General features: G+C 41.5%; 1 protein-coding gene and 1 pseudogene across 6 annotated transcripts; one reads left to right on the plus strand and one right to left on the minus strand.

Moving 5' to 3' along the window:
* Window positions 1–20: 20 nt before the first annotated feature.
* On the plus strand, window positions 21–24,853 carry EPM2AIP1 (EPM2A interacting protein 1). Of its 6 annotated transcripts, none has more exons than XM_063612272.1 (3): window positions 21–2,799; window positions 5,821–5,903; window positions 7,371–8,086. In XM_063612272.1, the coding sequence occupies exon 1, from the start codon at window positions 108–110 to the stop codon at window positions 1,929–1,931; it is 1,824 nt and encodes a 607-aa protein (XP_063468342.1). In that variant the 5' UTR covers window positions 21–107; the 3' UTR covers window positions 1,932–2,799; window positions 5,821–5,903; window positions 7,371–8,086. The 6 variants fall into 6 exon arrangements, with proteins under 6 accessions (XP_063468342.1, XP_063468356.1, XP_055139432.1 ...); XM_063612286.1 differs by having other exon boundaries at window positions 44–2,799; window positions 5,875–5,903; XM_063612294.1 differs by lacking the exon at window positions 7,371–8,086 and adding an exon at window positions 22,992–24,853 and having other exon boundaries at window positions 108–2,799.
* Window positions 16,600–17,127, minus strand: LOC129484831 (protease-associated domain-containing protein 1-like; annotated as a pseudogene).
* Window positions 24,854–25,430: the final 577 nt, after the last annotated feature.

Raw genomic sequence — 25,430 nt, forward strand, 5'->3', positions numbered from 1 at the left:
TGAGGTGATCTGGCGCAGAGCGGAGGAGGTGCTTGGCGCTTCTCAGGCTCCTCCTCTCTCCTTGCGGCCTTTCTAACGTTGGCCCTGCTCTTGTGGCCTCCCGCAGAATGTGGATGACGCCCAAAAGAAGCAAGATGGAAGTCGACGAGGCTCTAGTTTTCCGGCCGGAGTGGACCCAGCGTTATTTGGTGGTGGAGCCTCCGGAGGGCGATGGGGCCCTGTGCCTGGTCTGTCGTCGCCTCATCGTAGCTACCCGCGAACGCGACGTCAGGCGCCACTACGAGGCTGAGCACGAATACTACGAGCGGTATGTGGCGGACGGCGAGCGCGCGGCCCTGGTGGAGCGTCTGCGTCAGGGCGACTTGCCCGTGGCCTCCTTCACTCCTGAAGAGAGAGCTGCTCGTGCAGGCCTCGGGCTCTGCCGCCTCTTGGCCTTGAAGGGTCGCGGCTGGGGTGAGGGGGACTTTGTATACCAGTGCATGGAGGTATTGCTGAGAGAAGTACTGCCCGAGCATGTAAGCGTCCTGCAAGGCGTTGACTTATCTCCAGAGATCACAAGGCAGAGGATCCTGAGCATTGACAGGAATCTACGCAACCAGCTTTATAGCCGAGCCAGGGACTTTAAAGCCTATTCTCTTGCTTTGGACGACCAGGCTTTTGTGGCCTATGAGAACTACCTCCTGGTCTTTATCCGCGGTGTAGGCCCTGAGTTGGAGGTGCAAGAAGATCTTCTGACCATAATCAACCTGACTCATCATTTCAGTGTTGGTGCGCTCATGTCGGCAATCCTAGAGGCCCTGCAGACAGCAGGGCTTAGCTTGCAGAGAATGGTTGGACTGACCACGACCCATACTTTGAGGATGATTGGTGAGAACTCAGGACTCGTCTCATACATGAGAGAAAAGGCCGTAAGCCCCAACTGTTGGAATGTCATTCATTATTCAGGATTTCTTCACTTGGAACTGTTGAGCTCCTATGATGTAGATGTTAATCAGATCATAAATACTATATCCGAATGGATAGTTTTGATTAAGACCAGAGGCGTTAGGCGACCTGAATTTCAGACTTTACTAACTGAATCTGAATCAGAGCATGGCGAAAGGGTTAATGGACGATGTCTGAACAATTGGCTTAGGAGAGGGAAAACTTTAAAACTAATATTCTCTCTAAGAAAAGAAATGGAAGCGTTCTTGGTTTCAGTAGGGGCAACAACAGTCCACTTCTCAGACAAACAATGGCTGTGTGACTTTGGCTTCTTGGTGGACATTATGGAACACCTTCGAGAACTCAGTGAAGAATTACGAGTTAGTAAAGTCTTTGCTGCTGCTGCGTTTGACCATATTTGTACTTTCGAAGTTAAGCTGAATTTATTTCAAAGACATATTGAGGAAAAAAATCTAACAGACTTTCCTGCCCTCAGAGAAGTTGTTGATGAGCTAAAACAGCAAAATAAGGAAGATCAAAAAATATTTGATCCTGATAGGTATCAAATGGTGATCTGTCGTCTCCAAAAAGAATTTGAGAGACATTTTAAGGACCTCAGGTTCATTAAAAAGGACTTAGAACTTTTTTCAAATCCATTTAACTTTAAACCTGAATATGCACCTATTTCAGTGAGGGTGGAGCTAACAAAACTTCAGGCAAACACTAATCTTTGGAATGAATACAGAATCAAAGACTTGGGGCAGTTTTATGCTGGATTGTCTGCTGAATCCTACCCAATTATCAAAGGGGTTGCCTGTAAGGTGGCATCCTTGTTTGATAGTAACCAAATCTGTGAAAAGGCTTTTTCATATTTGACTCGAAACCAACACACTTTGAGTCAGCCATTGACAGATGAGCATCTCCAAGCCCTATTTCGGGTTGCCACAACTGAAATGGAGCCCGGTTGGGATGATCTTGTGAGAGAAAGAAATGAATCTAATCCATAAGGCTTTGTAGTACAAGATTGAAAAACTCAACAAGAATTTAATTCTAAAAGCAAAAATTGGTTTGAGTTTTCAAGTTTACTAATTTGGATTATGAGAAAGTACCAAGTACCAGCCGTCCAAACTGATCACAATTAAAATTCTGACAGTTGCCTTTTTTTTCATCTCAAATGGCAGCATGGGACTGAAACATGAGAATGCCACCTTTTTTAAAACTTAGTTTAGTGACAAAGTCATTGTCTTTTCTGATATAGTTAATTTTAAAGAGATTTAGTATTAATGTGAGTTGAATTTGCAGTCTGTTTTTTAGGTGTTCTGAAGATACATGCCAAAAATTTCAGCTCTTATTTTAATGGAGTGTTAAAATTCTGATTCATATAGTCTTAAATTATCAACTCCTTAAATGTGCTTTTGAACCAATTTGCAGAAGCTCACATAGCAGGTTCATAAGTTTCCGAAAAGGAAGACCATACGTAACAGTGGAGGTGTTTTGTCTAACTATCAAAATGTTTGAGACTTTATTTTAAACATTTCTGAGTCCCAAGGTAATATTGACAGATTTCTTCCCTTTTCCCTCCCCATCACCCACCTCAGTGATACCACATTACTGATAGAGGAAGTCATTAGAATCATTTTTAAGTTTCTGATATAGGAGACTTCCTGCAATTTGGAGATAAGACTAATTATTGGGGGTTGGATTTTTTTTTTTTTATAACTGGGGGCTATTTTATCAGCTTGCCTATTAAAAGGACTATGGTAAGTATAGAATCTTAATGGTTGCCAGTTAGTAATTCTTTTTTTTTTACTGTAGACACAAGTTTGGCCCTATCAAAAAGGATGAGGAAAAAAGATTGCACTCCAGGATTAGGAGGTGTGAGATATTTTAGCTTTTTTGTCTTATCTGTGTGGGTGTTGCTGCTTTATTTTAAAAAATCCTGCCTAAAGTAAACACTTTGTTTTAAAATGATACAGTATCAGATTTTGTTAGATGCTAGAAATGGATTTATTCTAAAATTTGAAACTGTCGTACACATTCTATATTTAAGATAGCACACAAGTAGAAATATTTAAAAGCAATCTTATTCACAGATTGCAGTAATTCTGTATTTCTATTAAGATAATCTGCTTTGTGCCAAAACAGTAATTTCCAAACTTCTGTTAACCATGAAAAGGCAATCTTAATGTTCACTATGTAAAACTAATTATAAACAGGACCCAACTTATGTTCATAGATCCTCTTAAGTATTATACAGTTTTAAAACTCTTGTTCCAAAGTCCTGTCTTAACTATTGAAACACCTTAATCTGTGGTTACTAATCCAGCAAATTCAAGGAACCAGGCTATAACTGAGAATTTAGATGGAATTGATGTCTGGGTAATTAAAATAAATGGCACAAGAGCCTAAAAACCAAAGTTGTGCCAGTGGCTTTCAACTAGGGGCAGTAACCTGTCCTTCCAGAGGATGCTGAGAAATGTGTAGGGGCACTTTTTTGGTTGTCATATTTACTAGGGGCTTCTGTTGGCATTTAAGCCTAAAGACATTCATCCCCTGCAGTGCATGGGACAGCCTGGCACAATGAAGAATTAGCCCTCCCAAAATGTAGATTATTTTATTTCAAGGGATAGGGCAGATTACCATTAGAGGCAAAATTAAAAGTGCAAGCTGGGCAAACTGACAGAATACTAGATAGGAGAGATTAATTCCAACCTTCTAAATTTGGCTGGTAAAGTGCAATAAAGGCATTGATAAGTTCTGTTAGCTCACAATAGCACTTGTAAATCAGGAATTAATAATTGAATCAGATTTAAGGGCTCTGTCCTGTTATACATATTTAAGGCAGAAAAAAAGTTATATGTCAATTAGGTACTTATCAAGAATGGTCAAGCTGAGATTTTGGTTAATAGAGTAAGCTTACATATCTAGAAAAACAACATAGTGGAAAACCGAAAAAAAAAAAGAAAAATCTACCGATAATTTCCCAATAGCTTTGAATATTCACGGCAGAGCTTTATTACTTGAGAGAAAGATTGGAAGACCTGAAAGCCACTCTTGTTTCTAACCCCAGTTCCTTAAATATTGAAATCTTGTACATTTTGTGAAATTCCAGTATGTTTTGCTTCAGGTGTTAATAAAATTAGTTTGCATCATGTAGTCATTGAGTGAGGGGGAGATATAAGCCAAGGATTTTAAATTGGCCCTTAGCTATAGAGAATTTGCTATAAGCTAGTCTTGTTTGTTAAAAAGAAAAAAAGTGTATTTTACTGTTTTCTGTATTAAGTAATTCTGTAACTGCATGGCAGTCTTTTTTTTTAAAAATAAATATAGTTGTTACTGGTCCTGTTGTAGCAGTGAATATAGTTAAAATAAGTACCTTAAAAACAAAAAAAACTCTTATGTCCTTACTGGTTACTGCCCTATAGCTCATTCCTACTAGTTTTCTTGACAAATTTGTATTCCCAGTGTCCCGTATTGCCACTCAAATTGCTCTACTACTATGCTAAGTCCTTGTTAATTGTCTTACCCTCCTTGAAACACTTGATTACTTTAGCTTTGAGGAGATACCATCTCCAGGTGTGCTTTCTTAGTCTGCAGGCACCTCTTCCCTTCAATATCTGTTCTTCATATTTTTTTAAAAATTTGTTTTATACTGCCTTGTTCTGTGTCATCTCGCTAGTTGATCTCATTTCCTTCCATGGTTTCCTTACCATTTGTATGCAAATGACTGTCAGATTCATATCTCCTTTCTAGACCTTCCCTAATTGATATATCTAATTGCTGACAAATCCTCTTTGCTGTCTCAGGCACTACATGTCATTGATCTTGCCCCCAAATCCTGCTCTTCCTCTCATGTTTCCTCTTTCACTAAATGGCATTACCACTACCAACCATTCATTTGTCCTTTTTCCCAATTCTCCAATGCTACCATTTTAATTTAGGCCATCAACCTACCTAAATTATAGCAACAGCCTCCTTATTAGTCTCCCTGTTTTTTATTTTTATTCATTTATACACTACAACCAAATTGCTCCGGAAGACTTACTGATCATATCACTGCACTGCTTTCACCATTGTTCTTAGAGTACAATACAAATTTATCTTCATCTTTAAGGTCTCACTATGCCACTTCATCTAGGAAACTTCCTTCATTGATGCCCTCTAGATTAGGTGCCCTTAATATCCATTCCCTATACACCCTGTTCTTTCCCAAACATACACTTGGCACACTTTATTGTTCCTGCTTATTGATCACTGCTAGACTGTAAGCTTTGTAAGGGCAGGGACCATATAAGCCTTGTTCACTGTTATATCTCTAGTGCTTAGCACAATGCCTGGCATTTCAATAAACGTTTGGACAAACGAATATTTGTGTAGTGTTTTACAATTTTTGAAGCTCTTTCACAGTCTTATTTGACCTTCACAGTCATTCTGCCTTAGACTGTCCATTGGGTAACTTTTATCCACATATTACTAATTGAAAAATGAAGATAAGTTCTTTGTAACTAGGGACCTCATTGTTGTATTCCCAGAATTTAGTGTAGTGCTTAGCATGTGACTCAAATATGTATTATGTGACTGTTAAACAAATTGCGGTTTTCCCTGGTAAACACAGTGAGTAGTAAACTCAGGATTCAAAACCAGATATACACACCAAATCCACTATGTAATACTAAGTTTGCATATCCATGTATAGAATCTTATTTTCTTTTTCTGCCCTTTGTGAACAGTAAGTGTCATATATTTTTTAATTTCCAAAGGAACCTACGTATAGAGGGAAAAGATTAGACAACTATTTAGTGAACTAAAACAATACTTAAGTGATTAAAATGTTACATTTAGTATTGGAAAAAGATAATGCTGCCTAAGAGTTAATAATCATTTTTCCTTTTGTAGGCATCAACACTAGGAGAAAATGGCATGCTATTTACTTGCTACTTTCCTTTACAGATGATTTTTGGCTCTTCTGGGATTTAAAAGTAAGTAAATTTAACAAAATGGAAGACTGACTCAGCCCTTCTGGTCACTATATATTCAGTTCACTTGTTTTTATACCTGCAGAATGTCCTTATCACCCAAAAGGGAGATGACCCAAAAGTGACATCTAGTTAATGTATACTTCTAAAGTTTGCTGTATTCCTTTGCCTTCTTGTTCTCATGCCTCTCTGAACTTAATTTCTGGGTAACTGAGGCTTTTCAGGCTTAGGTGGGAAAGCCACACCCTTAGTCTACTTCCTTAAGCCATTTTGACCAATTTAAGGGATTAACTAGTATAATCTTAGTTGGAGTTTTAGTCTGAGGCATATTAAGTCATTCAGAGAGATCTTAACAGTAGGTGTCATAGTCATCCAGTGATTTGGTCCTTGCTGCAAAACTGGCTTTTTTTTTTTTTTTTTTTTTTGAGGCAGGATCTCACTTTGTCACCCAGGCTGGAGTGCAGAGGCGCAATCTCAGCTCAATGCAATCTCTGCCTTCCTGGCTCAAGCAATTCTCTCACTGCAGCCTCCCAGGTAGCTGGGACTACAGGTACACACAAGTACACCCAGCTAATTTTTGTATTTTTATGTGGAGACAGGGTCTTGCTATATTGCCCAGGCTAGTCTCGAACTCCTGGACTGAAGCCGTCCGCTCGCCTTGGGCTCCCAAAATGTTGGTGTTATACGTGTGAGCCTCTGCACCCAGTGGCAAAACTGGCTTTTAATCAACCTTTTGGCTAAAGGATTTCTGTTTTTACTTATTTATTTTTAAAAGGGTTTCCCATTTTTATCTTTCTTTTTGATATTAAAATGTTGCCTCGTCCTACCCAGTAAGTACTTAAATTTGTGAATTCTCTTCCTTTTCATTTCTGCCTGCAAACTGACCAGTCTTTTCTGAGTTCATCTCTTTTCTGTACATTTTGTCAAGTGCAGTCAACAGCAACTACAAAATATTTTGTTTTTCTGTCTTTTTCTTTAGTAAAGGGTAGATGATCTGCCTTTCAGGTTATCTCAAGGGGGAGTTTCACCTTTCCATAATATAAATTACCCTTGTGTAAGTTATTTCTTCCATCTTCTGATAGCAATTTCCTGAATGCCTGCCAGCTAACCATTAAGCCAGCGTTCAGTATTTTAGCATTTTAAAAAACAAGGGACCAATTTCTGTGTCAGCATGGGCTAGCTTGCCATTGGATAACAAAGGCAAAATCTCACTGTCTCACACAACTTTTCTATTGCAACTTGCCTAGGGACTTTGGTTTAGATCATAGGTTGGCCATGATCAAACTATGGCCCATGGGCAAAATCTGTCTAGTTCCTTATTTATCTAAATAAAGTTTTACTGGAATATAGCCTTGTCCATTTATTTATTATCTGTGGCTACTTTGGTTCTACAATGGCAGAGCTGAGTAGTTGCTACAGAGTGTGTACATCTCACAAAACCTAAAGTATTTATTCTGTGGCCCTTTACAGAAAAAGTTCACCAATCTGTGCTCTAAGTTGCCTTCATTCTGGGTCTCAGGCTGACAAAGCAGATACCGTCAGGAGTGTGGCTGCTAACTTTGGGAAATGAAAAAAGAGAGTATGGCAAATCACTTAAGGACTCTTAAAGGACTTTCATTGGCCAAAGCAAATCACATAGCCACATTAAAGTTCTAGGAGGAGTGTGATCCTTACATATACCTGGGAGAAAAACTAGAAATATTTGGAAGACAACACCACTGATTAACATCTTCATTTATATGCTTTCTTCCAATATATTTTCAACTTGTTATTGAGGTAAAATTTAAAAGTGTACCGATATTAAGTGTACACCTCAGTAGGTTTTTATATATGCCCTTGAATGCACCACCCAGGTCAAAATGTAGAATATTTCTAGCACTTCAGTAGGTGTCCTTATGTTCCCCAGGCCCCCCCCACCCCCCGCATCAACCCCTTTTATCACCATGGATTAGTTTTACCTGTTTTAAAACTTTATGTAAGTGAAATAATTATATGCACTCTTCCATGTCTTGTTCAACATTGTATCTGTGAGAGTAATCCATGTTATATGTAGTAGCAGTTCATGTTTTACTTCTGTGTAGTATTCCATTGTGTGACTACATCACAACTTACCCATTCTACTGTTGATAGAAATTTAGGTTGTTTCTAGCTTGTGGTCATTATGAATAAAGTTACTATGAAAATGATCACATCTGTCTTTCAGTGAACATGTGCACCCATTCTTGGCATACTCTTTGGTATATACCCTGCTTTTATATTTTCCTCATATAGTTTATTCTCTACATAGCATTCAGAGTGATCCTTAATTTAAAATATAGATTAGGCCAGGCATGGTGGCTCACGCCTGTAATCCCAGCACTTTGGGAGGCCGAAGCAGGTGCAACACCTAAGGTCAGGAGTTCGAGGCCAACCTGGCCAATATGGTGAAACCCCATCTCTACTAAAAATACAAAAATTAGCCAGGTGTGGTGGTGCATGCCTGTAATCCCAGCTACTCAGGAGGCTGAGACAGGAGAATCGCTCCAACCCAGGAGGCGGAGGTTGCAGTGAGCTGAGATCATGCTACTGCACTCCAGCCTGGGTGACAGAGCAAGACTCCGTCTCAGGCAAAACAAAATGTGTGTGTATGTGTGTATATACATATAAATCAGACCATACCACTTGTCTGCTCAAAATCACCAATGGCTTTATATCACAATCAGACTAAAGTCCAATGTCTATCATGGCCTACAAGACCCTGCATAATCTGCACCCACACATACTCTGCACACATACCTTTTTTCTTCCTACCCTATCTTACCTCATATCCTTTGTGCCTTTCCCTGTTCCTTCTCCCTCTCCTCTGTACTAGACATGGTGCTTGTAAACTTGGGAATCAAAATTAATGATGTGGCCTTGTCCTTAAAAGAGATTGTAATCTAAGTAGATAGTTTTGACATAAGCTATAACACTGGTTTATGTTAAATCAGTTACCCCAATTTATACTGATGTTTAACTCCTGGAAGGGATTTAGAAATTAAAATGCAAAACCTTGACAAATTTGAGGAACGTGTAAGATCTTGCATCCTAGTTCTACTAATTCTAAATTAGAGTTTACCAATTTTTGTTTGTTTTTTTTTTGAGTCTTGCTCTGTCACCCAGGCTGGAGTTCAGTGGCGAGATCTCGACTCACTGAAACCTCCGCCTCCTGGGTTCTAGCAGTTCTTCCACTTCAGCCTCCCAAGTAGCTGGGACTACAGACGCGCACCACCACGCCCGACTGATTTTTTGTATTTTTAGTAGAGATGGAGTTTCACCATGTTGGCCAGGCTGGTCTTGAACTCCTGATCTCAAGTGATCCACCCGCCTTGGCCTCCCAAAGTGCTGGGATTACAGGCATGAGCCACCATGCCCGGCCCGAGTTTACCAATGTGGTTATGACATTCATAATTGTTCACTTTTATGGGAGCAGAGGGTGAAAGGAGTTGGGAAAGCAGTGGAATAAATCAGTAAGTACTGATATTAAGTCCAAAATAGCACAGTCATAAGGGACCTCCTTAAATGTTGTACCATTATTGGTACATTATTGGTTGTTCTAACTGAAATCAGTTAATAACTGAACTCCCCACATTTTTTACAACTTTCATGTACAATTGAAGTACAAGAAGCTGCACATATTTAAAGTATAAAATTTGATTGGTTTTGACATAAATGTGTGAAACCATCACAATCAAGAGCGCTAATCCCATCATGAGGGCTCCAAATTTATGAACTAGTTGCCTGCCAAAGGCCCCACCTCGAAATACCGTTGGATGTTAGAATTTCAACATATGAATGGGGGTGTGGGAGACACATTCAGTCTATAGCAGGAAAATATAGGGATGTCTCAGAACCACCATTGTCTCCTCTCTGTGTCTGCTTTCTTATCACTTCACCTGCTGGCCAGCCTTTATGCCCTGCATTGGTGTCTATCACCACCTTTAGTGCTGCTGACCAACCGACCTAATCTCATGTGCCAATTCTGTATTCCTGAGTGGGGATGTGATCCAGTCTTTGGTGTTGTCTTTCCTGAGGCCTGACATATACCTGTAGTGAAGTAAGTGGTGGCTATGAAGGGGAGAATACCATAATGTATTTAAAAGGGCTTTCTGGTTGTAAGAAAGGAACTTGCACTAGCTTAAAGGGGAGGAATAATGGAATGATTAGAGAAATACAGAAGTATCTCATGGAAGCCACATGAGGGAATGAAATTCAGTGGTCCTTCAATAATTATTTGATGAAAGCCTGCTAGGGCCAGGCACTGATCTAGGCACTGGAGATTCAGCAGTAAAGCAAGATGTATTTCCTGCCCTGATGGTTGTCTGTGATCCCTTTGCACATCTGCTTCATGCTCTCTGAACAGTAGCTTCACCTGCTCATTTTTCTTCAAGGGAGAACATAGTTGTGACTAGCAAGATACTTTTTCCTAAAAGGATCCATAATATATAGCTACAGGCCCCCAGGCCTGTGGTTGGGATGGGTTGAGGTTGGAGACTTTATAGGAGGATATGAACTGACAGGCACACCAAAAGTCGTCTTACTCAAAGCTATCCAAAGAGTTTATTGCCTCCCAATTATTGGAGTTCTCACTGAACCCTCTGAGTCAGAATTTGTGGAACTGAGTATTAAAGGGTCCATAGAAAGAATTTATTCCAACTTCTTTGCAATGTAAAGAAATTGGGCCCCAGAGAGGTGGTTAAAGTTATCTTGAATTATGTAGCAGAACCAGGAAGAAAAAGCAGTTACTGTTGCAGTACTTTTCTCATTCTGTCATTGCCGTCATTACCTGACTGCCTTCATGCCTCCATTTCTTTTAAGAAACTTTTTTTGGTGGAAGACCTCAGAATCTTCATGGTATTTTCTTTGGTTCTGACTAGCAATGGCTAAGACAGGTCATCTCTCAGTGCTTATACAGAAATCCTTTAGGAATCTAGGATTCTTTTAGATTATCAGTATGTTAGATATATAATAAATATTAGAAACATTTTATATTTTGTGTGTATTCTGAACTGTTTAAAAAGCACAAATATTACCTGTTTCTAGAGGATTTGAAAAAATTTATCTGAAAAGAATGGAACTAGCTGGGCACAGTGGTGCATGCCTGTAATCCCAGCCACTCAGGAGGCTGAGGTAAGAGGATCACTTAAGCCCAGGAGTTCGAGACCAGCCTGGGTGACAGAGCAAGACCCTTCTCTAAAGGAATGGGACTGGCCAGAGCAATTACACAAGAAAAATTTAAAAAGGGCATCAAAATTGAAAAGGAAAGGCTGGGCACAGTGGCTCACACATGTAACACCAGCACTTTGGGAGGCCGAGGCAGGTGGGTCACCTAAAGTTGGGAGTTCAAGACCAGCCTGGCCATCATGGTGAAACCTCATCTCTACTAAAAATACAAAAGTTAGCCAGGCATGGTGGCGGGCACCTGTAATCCCAGCTACTCCTGAGGCTGAGTCAGGAGAATCACTTGAATCCAGGAGGCAGAGGTTGCAGTAAACCGAGATGGCACCACTGCACTCCAGCCTGGGTGACAGAGTGAGACTCCATCTCAAAAAAAAAAGAAAAAAATGGAAAAGGAAGAAGTCAAATTAGACTTGTTCACAGATGACATGATCTTATATTTAGAAAAACCTAAAGACCTCACCAAAAAAAAAAAAAACTGATAAATGAATTTAGTAAAATTGCAAGATACAAAAAACAGTAACATTTATATACACCAAAAGAGAAAAATTTGGAAAAAAAAATGCAATCCCATTTACAATAGCTGCAGATACCTGGGATCATTTTAACCAAAGAAGTGAAAGATCTATAGAAGGACAACTATAAAGCATAAAAGAAGTTGAGGAGGACACACACACACAAAAGAGATTCCATGTTCATGGACTGGAAGAATTACTATTGTTAAAATGATAGCTGAATGTGATGGCTCGCACCTGTAATCCCAGCACACTGGGAAGCCAAAGTGGGAGGGTCACTAGCAGCCTGGGCAACATAGTGAGACCCTGTCTCTGTAAAAAATTTTTAAAAAATTAGGTGTGGTGGTATGCACATGCAGTCCCAGCCACTTGAGGGGCTGAAGTGGGAGGATCACTTGAGCCCAGTTAAGGTCAAGGCTACAGTGAACCATGATCATACAGTGAGCCATGATCACACCATTGCATTCTAGACTGGGTGACGGAATGAAGACCCCGTCTCAAATAAAATGGCAATTCTACTCAATGCAATTTACCAATTTAATGCAAAACCTATGAAAATACCAATGACATTCTTCACAGAAATAGAAAAAAAATCCTAAAATTTATGTGGAACTAGAAAGGACCCCTAATAGACAAAACAATCCTGAGCAAAAAGAATAAAACTGAAGGCATTTCACTACCTGACTTCAAAATTTACTGCAAAGCTGTAGTAACTAAATTAGCATGGTACTGGCATAAAAATAAGGGACATAGACCAATGGAACAGAATAGAGAACTCATGTAAATCCACCCAGCCAACTTATGTTTGACAAAGGTACCAAGAATATACAATGGGAGAAAGACAGTCTCTTCAATAAGTGTCACTAGGAAAACTGGACAATTATATGCAGAAGAAGGAAACTATCTCTCACCATACCAAAAAAAAAAATCACATCAAAATTGATTAAAGACGTAAGTCTGGGCTGGGCGCGGTGGCTCACACCTGTAATCCCAGCACTTTGGGATGCTGAGGCGGGCAGATCATGATGTCAGGAGTTCGAGACCAGCCCGGCCAGCATGGTGAAACCCCATCTCTACTGAAAAAACAAAAAATTATCCAGGCATGATGGCGTACACCTGTAGTCCCAGCTACTCGGGAGGCTGAGGCAGGAGAATGGTGTGAACCCACAGGCCGTGGTTGCAGTGAGCCGAGATCGCACCACTGGACTCCAGCCTGGGCAACAGGGCAAGATTTCGTCTTAAAAAAAAAGAAAAAAAAAAAAGACCCAAGTCTAATGTGAAACTATTAGAAGAAACTGGAGGCAGTTTCTTCTTCCGGACAGTGGTCTGGGCAAATATTTTTTTGTGTAAGACCTCAACAGCACAGGCAACCAAAGCAAAAGTAGACAAGTGAGCTTACATCAAGCTAAGAAGCGGCACATCAAGGAAACAATCAACAAACTAAAGAGATAACCCACAGAATAGGAGAAAATATTTGCAAACTACCCATCTAACAAGGAATTAGTGACCAGAATATACAAGGAGCTCAAACAAATAGAAAAAAAAAATCTGATTTAAAAATGGACAAAAGATCTGAATAGACAATTCTCAAAAGAAGACATACAAATGGCCAACAGGTACATGAAGAAGTGCTCAGCATCACTAATCATTAGATAAATGCAAATCAAAACTACAATGAGATGTCAGCTTACCCCAGTTAAAATGGCTTTTGTCAAAACAACAGGCAATAACAGATGCTGGTGAGGATGTGGAGAAAGGGGAACGCTTGTACACTGTTGGTGGGAATGTAAGTTAGTACAGTCACTATGGAGAACAGTATGGAGTTTCTTCAAAAAACTAAAACTAGAACTACCATATGATCCAGCAATTCCAGTACTGAGCATATATCCAAAAGAAAGAAAGTCAGTATACCAAAGAGGTATCTGCACTCTCATGTTTGTTGCAGCACTACTCACAATAGCTTAAATACGGAATCAAAGTGCTCATCAATGGATGAATAGGTAAAGAAAATGTGGATGTGGGCCACGCACAGTGGCTCACGCCTGTAATCCCAGCACTTTGGGAGGCCAAGGCAGGCAGATCACAAGGTCAGGAGATCGAGACCATCCTGGCTAACACGGTGAAACCCCGTCTCTACTAAAAATACAAAATACAAAAACAAAACAAAAAAAAAACGAGCCGGGCATTGTGGCGGGTACCTGTAGTCCCAGCCACTCGGGAGGCTGAGGCAGGAGAATGGCGTGAACCCAGGAGGCAGAGCTTGCAGTGAGCCGAGATGGCACCACTGCACTCCAGCCTGGGCAACAGAGCAAGACTCCATCTCAAAAAAAAAAAAAAAAAGGAAAAAGAAAATATGTATGTGGTACATACACAAAATAGAATATTATTCAGCCATAAAAAATGAAATCCTGTCATTTGTAGCAACATGGAATTAAAGATCATCATGCTAAATGAAATAAGTCAAGCACAGAAAGACAAATATCACACGCTCTTACTCATATGTGGAAACTAAAAAATTGGATCTCATGAAGATAGAGAGTAGATTTATGGTTACCAGAGGCCAGGAAAGGTATCAGGAGGAGAGGAGGAAGAGAAGTTGATCAACTGATACAAATATATGGTTTTATAGAAGGAATATGACCTAGTGTTTGATAGTTTACAGTAATCTTGTACATTTCAAAGTAGCTAGAAGAGAATAGCTTGGATGTTTCTAGTGTAAAGAAAAGACAAATATTTAAGGTGATGGATATCCCGAGTACACCAATTTGAACGTCACATGTACTCCAAATCTATGTATACCTATTATACATCAGTAAAATAATTTTTTTTTTTTTTTTTGAGACGGAGTCTTGCTCTGTCACCCAGGCTGGAGTGCAGTAGCATGATCTCGGCTCACTGCAAGCTCCGCCTCCCAGGTTCACGCCATTCTCTTGCCTCAGCTTCCCGAGTAGCTGGGACTACAGGTGTCTGCCACCATGCCTGGCTAATTTTTTGTATTTTTAGTAGAGACGGGGTTTCACCGTGTTATCCAGGATGGTCTTGATCTCCTGACCTTGTGATCCGCCTGCCTCAGCCTCCCAAAGTGCTGGGATTACAGTCGTGAGCCACCGCGCCCGGCCAATAATTCATTTTTTAAGAAAGAATGAGAATGTTATCACTTTAGTTTTTTTTTTTTTCGGTTTATTTTGGTTTGGTTTTTTTGAGACAGGGTCTCGCTCTGTCACCCAGGCTGTGCAGTGGGATAATAACAACTCACTGCAGTCTTGACCTCCAGGTTCAAGTGATCCTCCCACCACAGCCTCCTAAGTAGCTGGAACTACAGGCACACTCTACCACACCTGGCTAATTTTAATATTTTTTTTTGGTGGAGATGGGATTTTTGCCATGTTGCCCAGGCTGGTCTTGAACTCGTGAGCTGAAATGATCCTCTCGCCCCCAACCTCCCAAAGTGCTGGGATTACAGGTGTCAGCCACCGCCCCCAGCTTCACTTTAGGTAGTTCTTTGACAATTTTTCCATTTCTTCTATCTTACACATATTGAATTAATTTCAATTTTAACAAATTTTCCTAGGGAGTTTTTCATTAAGGTTTTCAAATTTATTGAGTTATTTTTAGCATTTTTGTTTTCTCTGTATCTCAGGTTATGCTCTCTCTCTCTCATGGGCTTTCTCTTTTTCTTAATTAGGCTCACCAGAGATTATTTTTGTCTTTTTAAAAGAATTTGTTCCTGCATTTATATATTATTATTATTACTTCCTTCCTTCCTCTCTTCTTTCCTTCCTGACAGGGTCTCCCTCTATCACCCAGGCTGGAGTGCAGTGGTGCAAACACGGCATACTGCAGCTTCAGGATCCTGGGCTCAAGCAATCCTCCCCTGCAGCTGGGTCTACAGGCGCACACCACCATGTCTGGCTGATTTTAAATTTTTTGTAGAGATGGGGTCTTCCTATATTGCCCAGGCTGTTCTCCAACTCCTAGGCTCAAGCAGTTCTTCTGCCTTGGCCTCCCAAATTGCTGGGATTACAGGCATGAGCCACCACACCCAGCCTATATATCAGTATTATTATTTTCTATTTCATTGACTTCTGCTTTTTAAAATTAATTCTTCTTATTTTGTTATTTTTTCATTAGATTATTTTTCCATATCCTTGAATTGAATATTTTTATACCTTGTTTAATAACTAATGTATCAGGCCGGGCACGGTGACTCACGCTTGTAATCCCAGCACTTTGGGAGGCCGAGGCGGGCAGATCATGAGGTCAGGAGATCGAGACCACGGTGAAACCCCGTCTCTACTAAAAAATACAAAAAAATTAGCCGGGTGTGGTGTCGGGCGCCTGTAGTCCCAGCTACTCGGAGAGGCTGAGGCAGGAGAATGGCGTGAATCCCGGAGGCGGAGCTTGCAGTGAGCCGAGATTGCGCCACTGTACTCCAGCCTGGGCAACAGAGCGAGACTCCATCTCAAAAATAAATAAATAAATAATGTATCTTTATTGTACATCAACCCATTATAAATATAAATTTCTAAAGCCTATATTATGCCTTTTATTGCCTTTTCTTTTTTTTTTTTATTGCTAAAAAGGCAATAGGGTTTATTGAGTCCCCAAACACCAGCTCTTTAAACCACTCCAACAACTGCTGTGAAGGTCACTGTGCAGAGACCCTGGGTAGGGGAGGCTGGAGCCAGGTGAGATGTGACAGGTCACAGATGGCTCTCAGGCCACCTACCTTCAGTGCCTTTTGTTTCAGGTTCTATCCAGAAGCCCTGGGGCCTGTCTCTTGCCCCTTCTGAGACACCCTTGGAGGCCCTGGGGAAGGGAAGGCCAGTGGTGTGGTTTCCCTCTTTCAGCCTAGCAACGCCCAAATCCTTTTCCTCTACCTGGCTCCACTTGTCCCCAAATGCTATTCCCAAATTCCAAATAGCAGAATTCCTGGGTTTCCCCTTCCCACCTCAGAGTCACTTATGGCTGGAATGTGGGACAAACTTCTACCAGAAGGACCAGGACAGTTGCTGCAGCTCAAAGGTGGGAATACTGGTGACATTGACTGGGATGGAAATGATGGTCCATGGCAGCCCATGCTGTTCCAGGGAGCAGCGGAGAAGGAAGAGGGAGGAGATGTCAGCTGTGCGCTGGGTACTGTCCTGGATCATCGCCTCATAGAAGCTGTCGTTGTCAACCGCATTGTCAGAGATGATCATGGCCCGCCCGCCATGCTCTTGGACCACCTGAGTCTTGGAGAGGAGGGAGCAGACCCCACTCTCCACCAGAGCGATCTGGTCCTGGATGAAGAAACCTGCTGAGTTCCCCGCAGGCCTCTGGAGGTTCAGCGGGGACAAGGTGAATCTGCTTATACCTTGTGTGAAAGATACCACCGAAGTCCTTGGCAGGTGTGGCTGTGAAGATGTATCGAATGTCCCCAGGACTCAGCACTTGAAAGTACAAATAAGCATGGATACGGAAGCCGTGGGAAGCCAGAGCACAAGACAACACCAGCCTGCGGCGCCGGGCACCATCTCCAGGGCCCGGCCCGGAGCCAAGTTTCCTTGGCTGCGCGTCGCTCGCCGAACTTTAGCCTGACAGCTGTCTTGAATTCTTATTTGACTGGGCGGGGCACGGTGGCTCACGCCTATAATTCCAGCACTTTGGGAGGCTGAGGCGGGTGGATTACCTGAGGTCAGGAGTTCAAGACCAGCCGGGCCAACATGGTGAAACCCAGTCTCTACTAAAAATACAAAAAAAATTAGACGGGAATGGTGTTACACCCCTGTAATCCCAGCTACTCGGGAGGCTGAGGCAGGAGAATTGCCTGAGCCCGGGAGGCAGAGGTTGCAGTGAGTCGAGATCGTGCCACTGCACTCCAGCCTGGTCGACAGAGCGAGACTCTGTCTCAAAAAAAAAAAAAAAGTTCGTATTTGACTGATGATGTAGATGCTGTGCTGTGCCATGTGCCACTGTGCCCTTCTTCAGCACTGAAGGTCTTATTTTTATCTCTAAAAACAATATAAATAATTACAATCTTACATAATTACAGTACCATTATCACACCTAATAATAATTCTTTGGCAAAAACTAATGCCTAGCCCATATTCAGATTTCCCTATTTGTTTTCAAAAATGACTTTTTACAATCGATTTCTTCAAATCTAGATCCAAACAAGGTCCACACATCATACTTGGCTATTGTGTCCCTTAAATTTCATTCAATCCAGAGGAGTCCCTTTGCCTACTTCCCATTTTTTTCCATGCCATTGTCTTGACGAAGAAACCAGCTCAGTTTTGTAGAATGTGGCACACTCTAGATTTATCTGTTTTCTTCCTTTTTGTGCTGTTGAATTTGTTCCTCTGCTCTCCATATTTCATCCAATCGTGAAGGTAATTCTAAAGGCTTGATTAGATTCAGGTTTAATTGTTTTGGCTACTGAAAAGGTGGTGCTATGTACTTCTTATTGCATTACATCAGAATCACAGACTATCTGGTCAGCCCTGTTTTAGTAATGCCGAGATTGGTCAGTGGTTTCAGGTGGTTACAGCCCAATCTTGCCATTGACAGGTTCCATGTAAGTGTTTCACCTGATATTTTTCATCCATTGGTCATTGTTGTGTGGGTCTGTTGTTTCATTAGAACTTAAAATATAGTTGTTCTTCTAACTTTGCCATTCCCTCTACATTTATTAGCTGAAAGTTTTCTGTAAGATGGAACTTTTTCTAAATACAACTATTTGGTTACCTTGAAAAATAGTGTGAAGCAAGCATGCAAAGGAGTCACTGAGAAGATCAATGAGGAAATTTATTTTACTTTACTGCTGAATCTTCAGTGCCCAAACCAGTGCCTGGCCCCAGGGGGCCTTCATTAAAAAAATGTTGGCCAGGCATGGTGGCTCACACCTGGGAGGCTGAGGCGGGAGGATTGTCTGAGCTCAGGAGTTGGAGAACAGCCTGGGCAACATGGTGAGACCCCATCTCTACAAAATGGAAAACAAGAAAATTAGCTGGGCATGGTGGTGCACACCTATGGCACTGGCTACTTGGGAGGCTGAGGTGGGAGTTTTGCTTGAGCCCAGGAGTTGGAGACCAGCCTGGGCAATATAGTGAGACCCCATCTCTACAAAAAATTTAAAATCAGCCGAGTGTGGAGGCACACACCTGTAGTCCAAGCCACTTGGGAGGCTGAGGCAGGAGGATTGCTTAAGCCCAGGAGTTCGAGGGCGCAGTGAGCTGTGATTATGCCACTGTACTTCAGCCTGAGTGACAGAGCAAGACTCTGTCTCAGAAAAAAAAAAAAAAAAAATTGTTGAAGGCTTCTTTCCCTTTAATTACTAATTTTCAGAATTAGGAGTTAGCATTTCTCTCGTCTTTTTTACTTGTGGGCTTTTAAATAAAACCTTTTATTTACAAACTTGTGGACTTTTATCTTTTTATTTATTTTGGTTCGCAGTCATTATTCTTTTTAGTGCTTATTGCTTATGTTGCCTCATCTTCGACTGGTGAGAGCTTGTTTTTTAATTTTTTTTTTTAAGGTATGAGGTCTTACTCCGTTGCCCAGGCTGGGGTGCAGTGGCTATTCACAGGCATGATCATAGTGCACCACAGCCTCAAGTGATCCTCCTGTCTCAGCCTCCCAAGTAGCTGGGACTACAGGCATGTGCCACCACACCTGAATGTACTTTTGACTTATGATATTTTCAACTTATGATGGGTTTATTAGGATGTAACCCCACCATAAGTCAAGGAGCATTTGTAGTTATCTAGCCTTGGGAATGATTAGGACAGAGGAACATTGCCCTCTGGTGTGGAAGAGCCAGGTAAAGGAAGTGGTTTAGAGTATGGGCTCTGGATTGGTTGGTTTGCATAGAAATGGCATGCTTACAGGGGAGTGGTTTGATATTTCCAGGAATTAGCTAGTACTAGGAGGGGAAGTCTCTTAGGTCAAAGAGGCATCTGATGCCAAAACATCAAGAAGACAGAAAATAAGGAAATATAGTTAATACACATGGTGCCTGCCATTTCTGAGCCCATGATTTCCTGGCAGGGAAACAGGCAAGTCTCAGCTCAGGTATAGCTGACCATACTTGCACATGTTCAGAGGACTCATTTCAGGAGCTTCCTATTAATGGGTCACTGGCTCTTTTTTAAGCATGAGCATGTCAAGGCTACCAGATGACTTACTGGAGAATTCATTCTTGGCTTTTGTGCTTGGCTTGGGTTTCTAGGGTTCCCATGTAACCAGGAAAGCCCGCCAGCCCACTAATACTGTCGGATTAAGTACTATTCACACATAGCACCTGGTTGAGTCCCCTCTCATGGATCACATGCACCACAAACACAAATAAAAGCTTCAGCTTCCTTTTATGAAAGGAAAATGACTTGTTAGAATATGAAGCAAGTGGTCTGAATGGTAAGTGATGATGAGGGTTCTCTTGTGGTCTGAATGGTAAGTGATGGTGAGGGTTCTCTTGTGGTCTGAATGGTAAGTGATGGTGAGGGTTCTCTTATGGCCTATGGATTGTGACCTTTCTCTGCTGCTCGTTCACCAACTATGCTTTATTGTTATCCTATCCCTTGAGCACAGGCTGAAAGACTGGCCATTAGTTATCTAACCTTATTCATCAGGCAGTCTACAAAACACCATTCTTAGTTGGCAGTTCCAAATAGATCTGTTTGTCCCTGATCTTATAGCTGCTATAGAGAAGGTATATCTTTGTCCACCTGCTACCAAATGTTAATCATTATTAAAGCTTGTGGTGGGTACCTGGAGATCTCTCATCTTTTGTGTATGTTTGAAAATTCCATATTAGGCCGGGCGCGGTGGCTCACGCCTGTAATCCCAGCACTTTGGGAGGCCGAGGCGGGCGGATCACGAGGTCAGGAGATCAAGACCATCCTGGCTAATACGGTGAAACCCCGTTTCTACTAACAATACAAAAAATTAGCCGGGCGAGGTGGCGGGCACCTGTAGTCCCAGCTACGCGGGAGGCTGAGGCAGGAGAATGGCGTGAACCCCAGGGGGTGGAGCCTGCAGTGAGCCGAGATTGCGCCACTGCACTCCAGCCTGGGTGAAAGAGCGAGACTCCTTCTCAAAAAAAAAAAAAAAAAAAAAGAAAATTCCATATTAAAAAGGTTTGAAAAATGAATCAAGTTTACATCCAGTAGGATGGCTACCACCAACAAAACAGAAAATAAGTGTTGGTGAGGATATGGTGAAACTGGAACACTCATGTTCTCTTAATGGGAATGTAAAGCAGTGCAGCCACTATAGAAAACAGTATGGCAGTCACTCATATTAAAAATAGAATTACATATAATCCAACATTTCAACTTCTGGGTGTATACACAAAAAAATGAAAGCAAGGACTTAAACATGTTCGCGGCAGCATTATTCACAATAGACAAAAGGTGGAAGCAACCCAAATGTTCATTGACAGATGAAATCGTTAATAAAATTTGGTACGTACATACAATGGAATATTATGTTGTAGCATATATCAAAATGTCTTTCCTTTTAAAAGCTGAGGGCACTATCCTAAGTGAAATAAGTCAGTCACAAAAAGACAAATACTGTTCGATTTCACCTATATAAGGTTATGTACAGTAGTCAAATTCAGAAAGACAGAAAGGAGAATGGTAGTTGCCAGGGGCTGGGGGAGGGGGTAATGGAGATTTTTTTTTTTTAATTCTTTTTTCAAAATTTACTTTTTACTTTTTTCTTTTGTTAAAAAAAAATTTTACTCTTAACACCACTCAATGAGAGATTACTGTTTAATAGATACCGAGTTCCAGTTTTGAGGTTTTTTGTTTATTTGTTTGTTTGTTTTAGATAGGGCCTTGCTTTGTCACCCAGGGAGAGTACAATGGCATGCTCAAAGCTCACTGCAGCCTTGAACTCCTGGGCTCAAGCGACCCTCCCACCTCAGCTTCCTGAGTAGCTGGGACTACAGACATGTATCACCACACTTGACTATTTTTATTTTATTTTCTTTTATTTCATTTATTTATTTATTTATGAGACGGAGTCTCGCTCTGTCGCCCAGGCTGGAGTGCAGTGGCATGATCTCAGCTCACTGCAAGCTCTGCCTCCCGGGTTCATGCCATTCTCCTGCCTCAGCCTCCTGAGTAGCTGGGACTACAGGTGCTCACCACCACTGCCAGCTAATTTTTTTGTATTTTTAGTAGAGACGGGGTTTCACTGTGTTAGCCAGGATGGTCTCAATCTCCTGACCTCTTGATCTGCCTGCCTTGGCCTCCCAAAGTGCTGGGATTACAGGCGTGAGCCACCGCGCCTGGCTATTTTATTTTTTTGAGATAGAGTCTCACTCTGTTGCCCAGGCTGTAGTGCAGTTGCATGATCTCGGCTCACTGCAACCTCCGCCTCCCAGGTTCAAACGATTCTCCTGCTGCAGCCTCCAGAGTAACCGGGACTACAGGCACGCGCCACCACGCCTAGCTAATTTTTTGTATTTTTAGTACAGATGGGGTTTCACCATGTTGGGCAGGCTGGTCTTGAACTCCTGAGCTCAGGCAATCTGCCCTCCGTGGCCTCCCAAAGTGCTGGGATTACAGGCGTGAGCCATCGCTCCTGGTCTATTTTTATTTTGTTTTTATAGAGAGAGTGTCTCACTATATTGCCCCAGCTGGTCTCAAACTCCTGGGCTGAAGCGATCATCCTGCTTCAGCCTCTCAAAGTGCTGAGATTACAGTCGTGAGCCACCGCACCTGGTTCAGAGTTCTAGTTTTGCAAGATAAAAATAGTTCTGCAGATGGATGGTGGTGATGGTCGTGCAACAATGTGAATGTGCTTAATACCACTGCACTGTACAGTTAAAAACAGTTAAGACGGTCCATTTTATGTGTATTTTATCACAATTTTAAATAAAAGAATCAAGTTTAAGTACTCTATAAAGTTAAGCATAAACCTATACCATACCTCAATAATTTCACTCCTAGGTATTTACACAAAAAAATCAAAACATATGTCCACAAAAATGTTCATCGTTCAAGAATGTTCATAGCAGCTTTATTCATTATAACCCAAAACTGGGAACAAACCAAATGTCTGTCAACAGGAAATGGGTAAACAAAATAGGCTCTATCCATACAATAAAGTACTAATCTGGAAGAAATGACTGATACACATAACAATATGGATAAATGTTAAAAACATTATTCTGAGGAAAATAAACCCAAAAGGAAATATACTGGTTTTATGAAGATCAACAGCAGAAGAATCTAAACAATGGTGATAGAATCAAAGCAGTGAGGGTTGGGAGTGGAGATGGGAAGGCAGGGAGTCCAAGGGTTGGGGGCATGGGGGCATGAAGTGCTACTGACAGAAGGAACTTTCTGGGTCGATGTATTTTTTTTTTTTTTTTTTTTTGAGACAGAGTCTCGCTCTGTTGCCCAGGCTGGAGTGCAGTGATGCTATTATCTCCGCTCAGTGCAACCTCTGCCTCCTGGATTCAAGCGATTTTCCTACCTCAACCTCCTGAGTAGCTGGGACTACAGGCACATGCCACCACGCCTGGCTAATTTTTTGTATTTTTAGTAGAGAGCCAGGATGGTCTTGATCTCCTGACCTCATGATCCGCCTGCCTTGGCCTCCCAAAGTGCTAGGATTACAGGCATGAGCCACCGCGCTTGGCCGATGTAAGTATTTATATCTTGACAGAGGTGTTGGTTCCACAGGCATATATATTTGCCAAAACTCATCAAACTGTATACTTAAGGTTTGTGAACTTACTATATGTTCTTTATACCTCAACATAATTAGTATTTAAGAAAAGAGAAAGTCCTCTCCCTGCTCTCCACTCTTCCCCTGGGGTCAATGAAGCAAGTATGAAAAAACTAATGTGGTTTTGATATTATTCTGTGTTCTGTGATGCATATCATTTATAAAACAACGGAAGTTCATTTCTTGTGAACAGGTTGCTTATAATAAACCAAGGGCAACAGGTCACTGCTGACTGGCCTAGCTCCCTTAGCCAGCATCACAAGTGACTAAGAGGGAAGTGAGAGATAGCAAGTGTAAGCTTCGTGCAGCACGACAGTATCACACAGGGGCAAGAGACAGTTCAGGAAGGTGGGGGCATAGCTCATGAGGAAGGTTGCTTGGTGAGCAGCAGACCTCTGCATTATCTTTGGTATCAGTGAAGAGCTGGTTTCCTTGGCAACAGGGGCCTACTTAATGAATGGTGCCTGCCAGGCAGCAGGCATGAACATGTCCATAGCAAGTGTACATAGTGAAAGAAGATCTCTTCACCAAATATTCCCTTTTAGTCTACATACTCAGATCTGTTGATGGTTTAAGAACAATCAGAGAATGCTGCAAGACATAATAAAAAGCTTCAGTGCCATTACCCACTTCTCCCCCATTCCTAGTAACAACCACTTGTAACCTTTTATCCTTCTCCGCCTCCCCCTCCTTCCCCACTCCTCCCACTCCTTCTCTCCTCCTCCTCCCCGCCCCCTGCCCCCCGTCACTCCCTCCCTCCCTCCCTTCCTTCCTTTCTTCTTCATTTTTTTTAATTTTTTTGAGATGGTCTCACTCTGTTGGCTCACTGTAGCTTCCACCTTCTGGGCTCAACTGATTCTCCTGCCTCAGCCTCTGAAGTAGCTGGGAATACAGGCATGCACCACCACACCCAGCTAATTTTTCTGTTTTTTTTTGTAGCAATGAGGTCTCACTACGTGGTTTAGGCTGGCCTCAAACTCCAGAACTTGAATGATCTGCCTGCCTCTGCCTCCCAAAGTGCTGGGATTACAGGCATGTGCCACCGTGCCCAACCTCCTTTTCTTTCATTAGTTATTTTGGTTTCATATATATTTCTGTATATTGCTAATTCTTAACTTACCAACTGTAGGCATTGTCTACTTATTGCTTATTATGATTAATAAGGATTTAACTAATTAATACCACCCCCTTTCTCCTTTTCTTCTTTTTACCATGACTTTTGTTGTATCATTGGTTTTCTTCCCATTGGTTACTTTTATACATTTAGATTCTGTTCTTAAACTATTTGTTTTTAATTCTGTGAATTTTCACTAATGTCTCTTGACTTTTTTCCCCTACCTTTGCCTCCATCTCTTTTCCTACTTCTACCTTCTGGTTTCTGTGAGCTTCACTTTGATATTTACATTGTTGAGGTTGAAAATATTTACATTCTGTTCAGAAATCATAACTGAACCCCCATCCTCTTTGTCTGTAGGTTGATGACACAAATTTAAAATTAATAAAAATATTAAATTGTTATGACATTATGTTTTCCTCTATAATTATGTCATCACCCTAGACCTCTCAAAGGACAATATTCCTAGAAAATTCTATGATGGGCCAGGCGTGGTGACTCACGCCTGTAATCCCAGCACTTTGGGAGGCTGAGGTGGGCAGATCACTTGAGGTTGGGAGTTCAAGACCAGCCTGACCAACATGGTGAAACCCTGTCTCTACTAAAAAATACAAAAATTAGCCGGGTGTCATGGCGGGCACCTGTAATCCCAGCTGCTTGGGAGGCTGAGGCATGAGAATCACTTGACCCCAGGAGGCAGAGGTTGCAGTGAGCTGAGGTCACCACTGTGCTCCAGCCTGGGTGACAGAGTGAGACCCTGTCTCAAAAAAAAAGAAAAAGAAAAAATAAGAAAAAGAAAATTGTATGATGGATTCTCTTTTCTTAAAGAACCGCAGTTGCCCAAATTTGTACCACATTAGTTTATTTCAAGTTTGGATCATAACTTTCCTGTCTTAGAATTTTTATAATTTTTCCCTCATTAGGAGAAGCAAAAGCCTTCTTCATGAAAGCACTGATATCTATTAGTTCCTTATTCTA

Source organism: Symphalangus syndactylus, chromosome 1 (assembly GCF_028878055.3).
Source record: "Symphalangus syndactylus isolate Jambi chromosome 1, NHGRI_mSymSyn1-v2.1_pri, whole genome shotgun sequence".
NCBI lineage: Eukaryota > Metazoa > Chordata > Mammalia > Primates > Hylobatidae > Symphalangus > Symphalangus syndactylus.

Bases quoted from the DNA above. Each gene is read 5' to 3' on its own strand.
- EPM2AIP1 (XM_063612272.1), top strand. From the start codon at position 108: ATGTGGATGACGCCCAAAAGAAGCAAGATGGAAGTCGACGAGGCTCTA.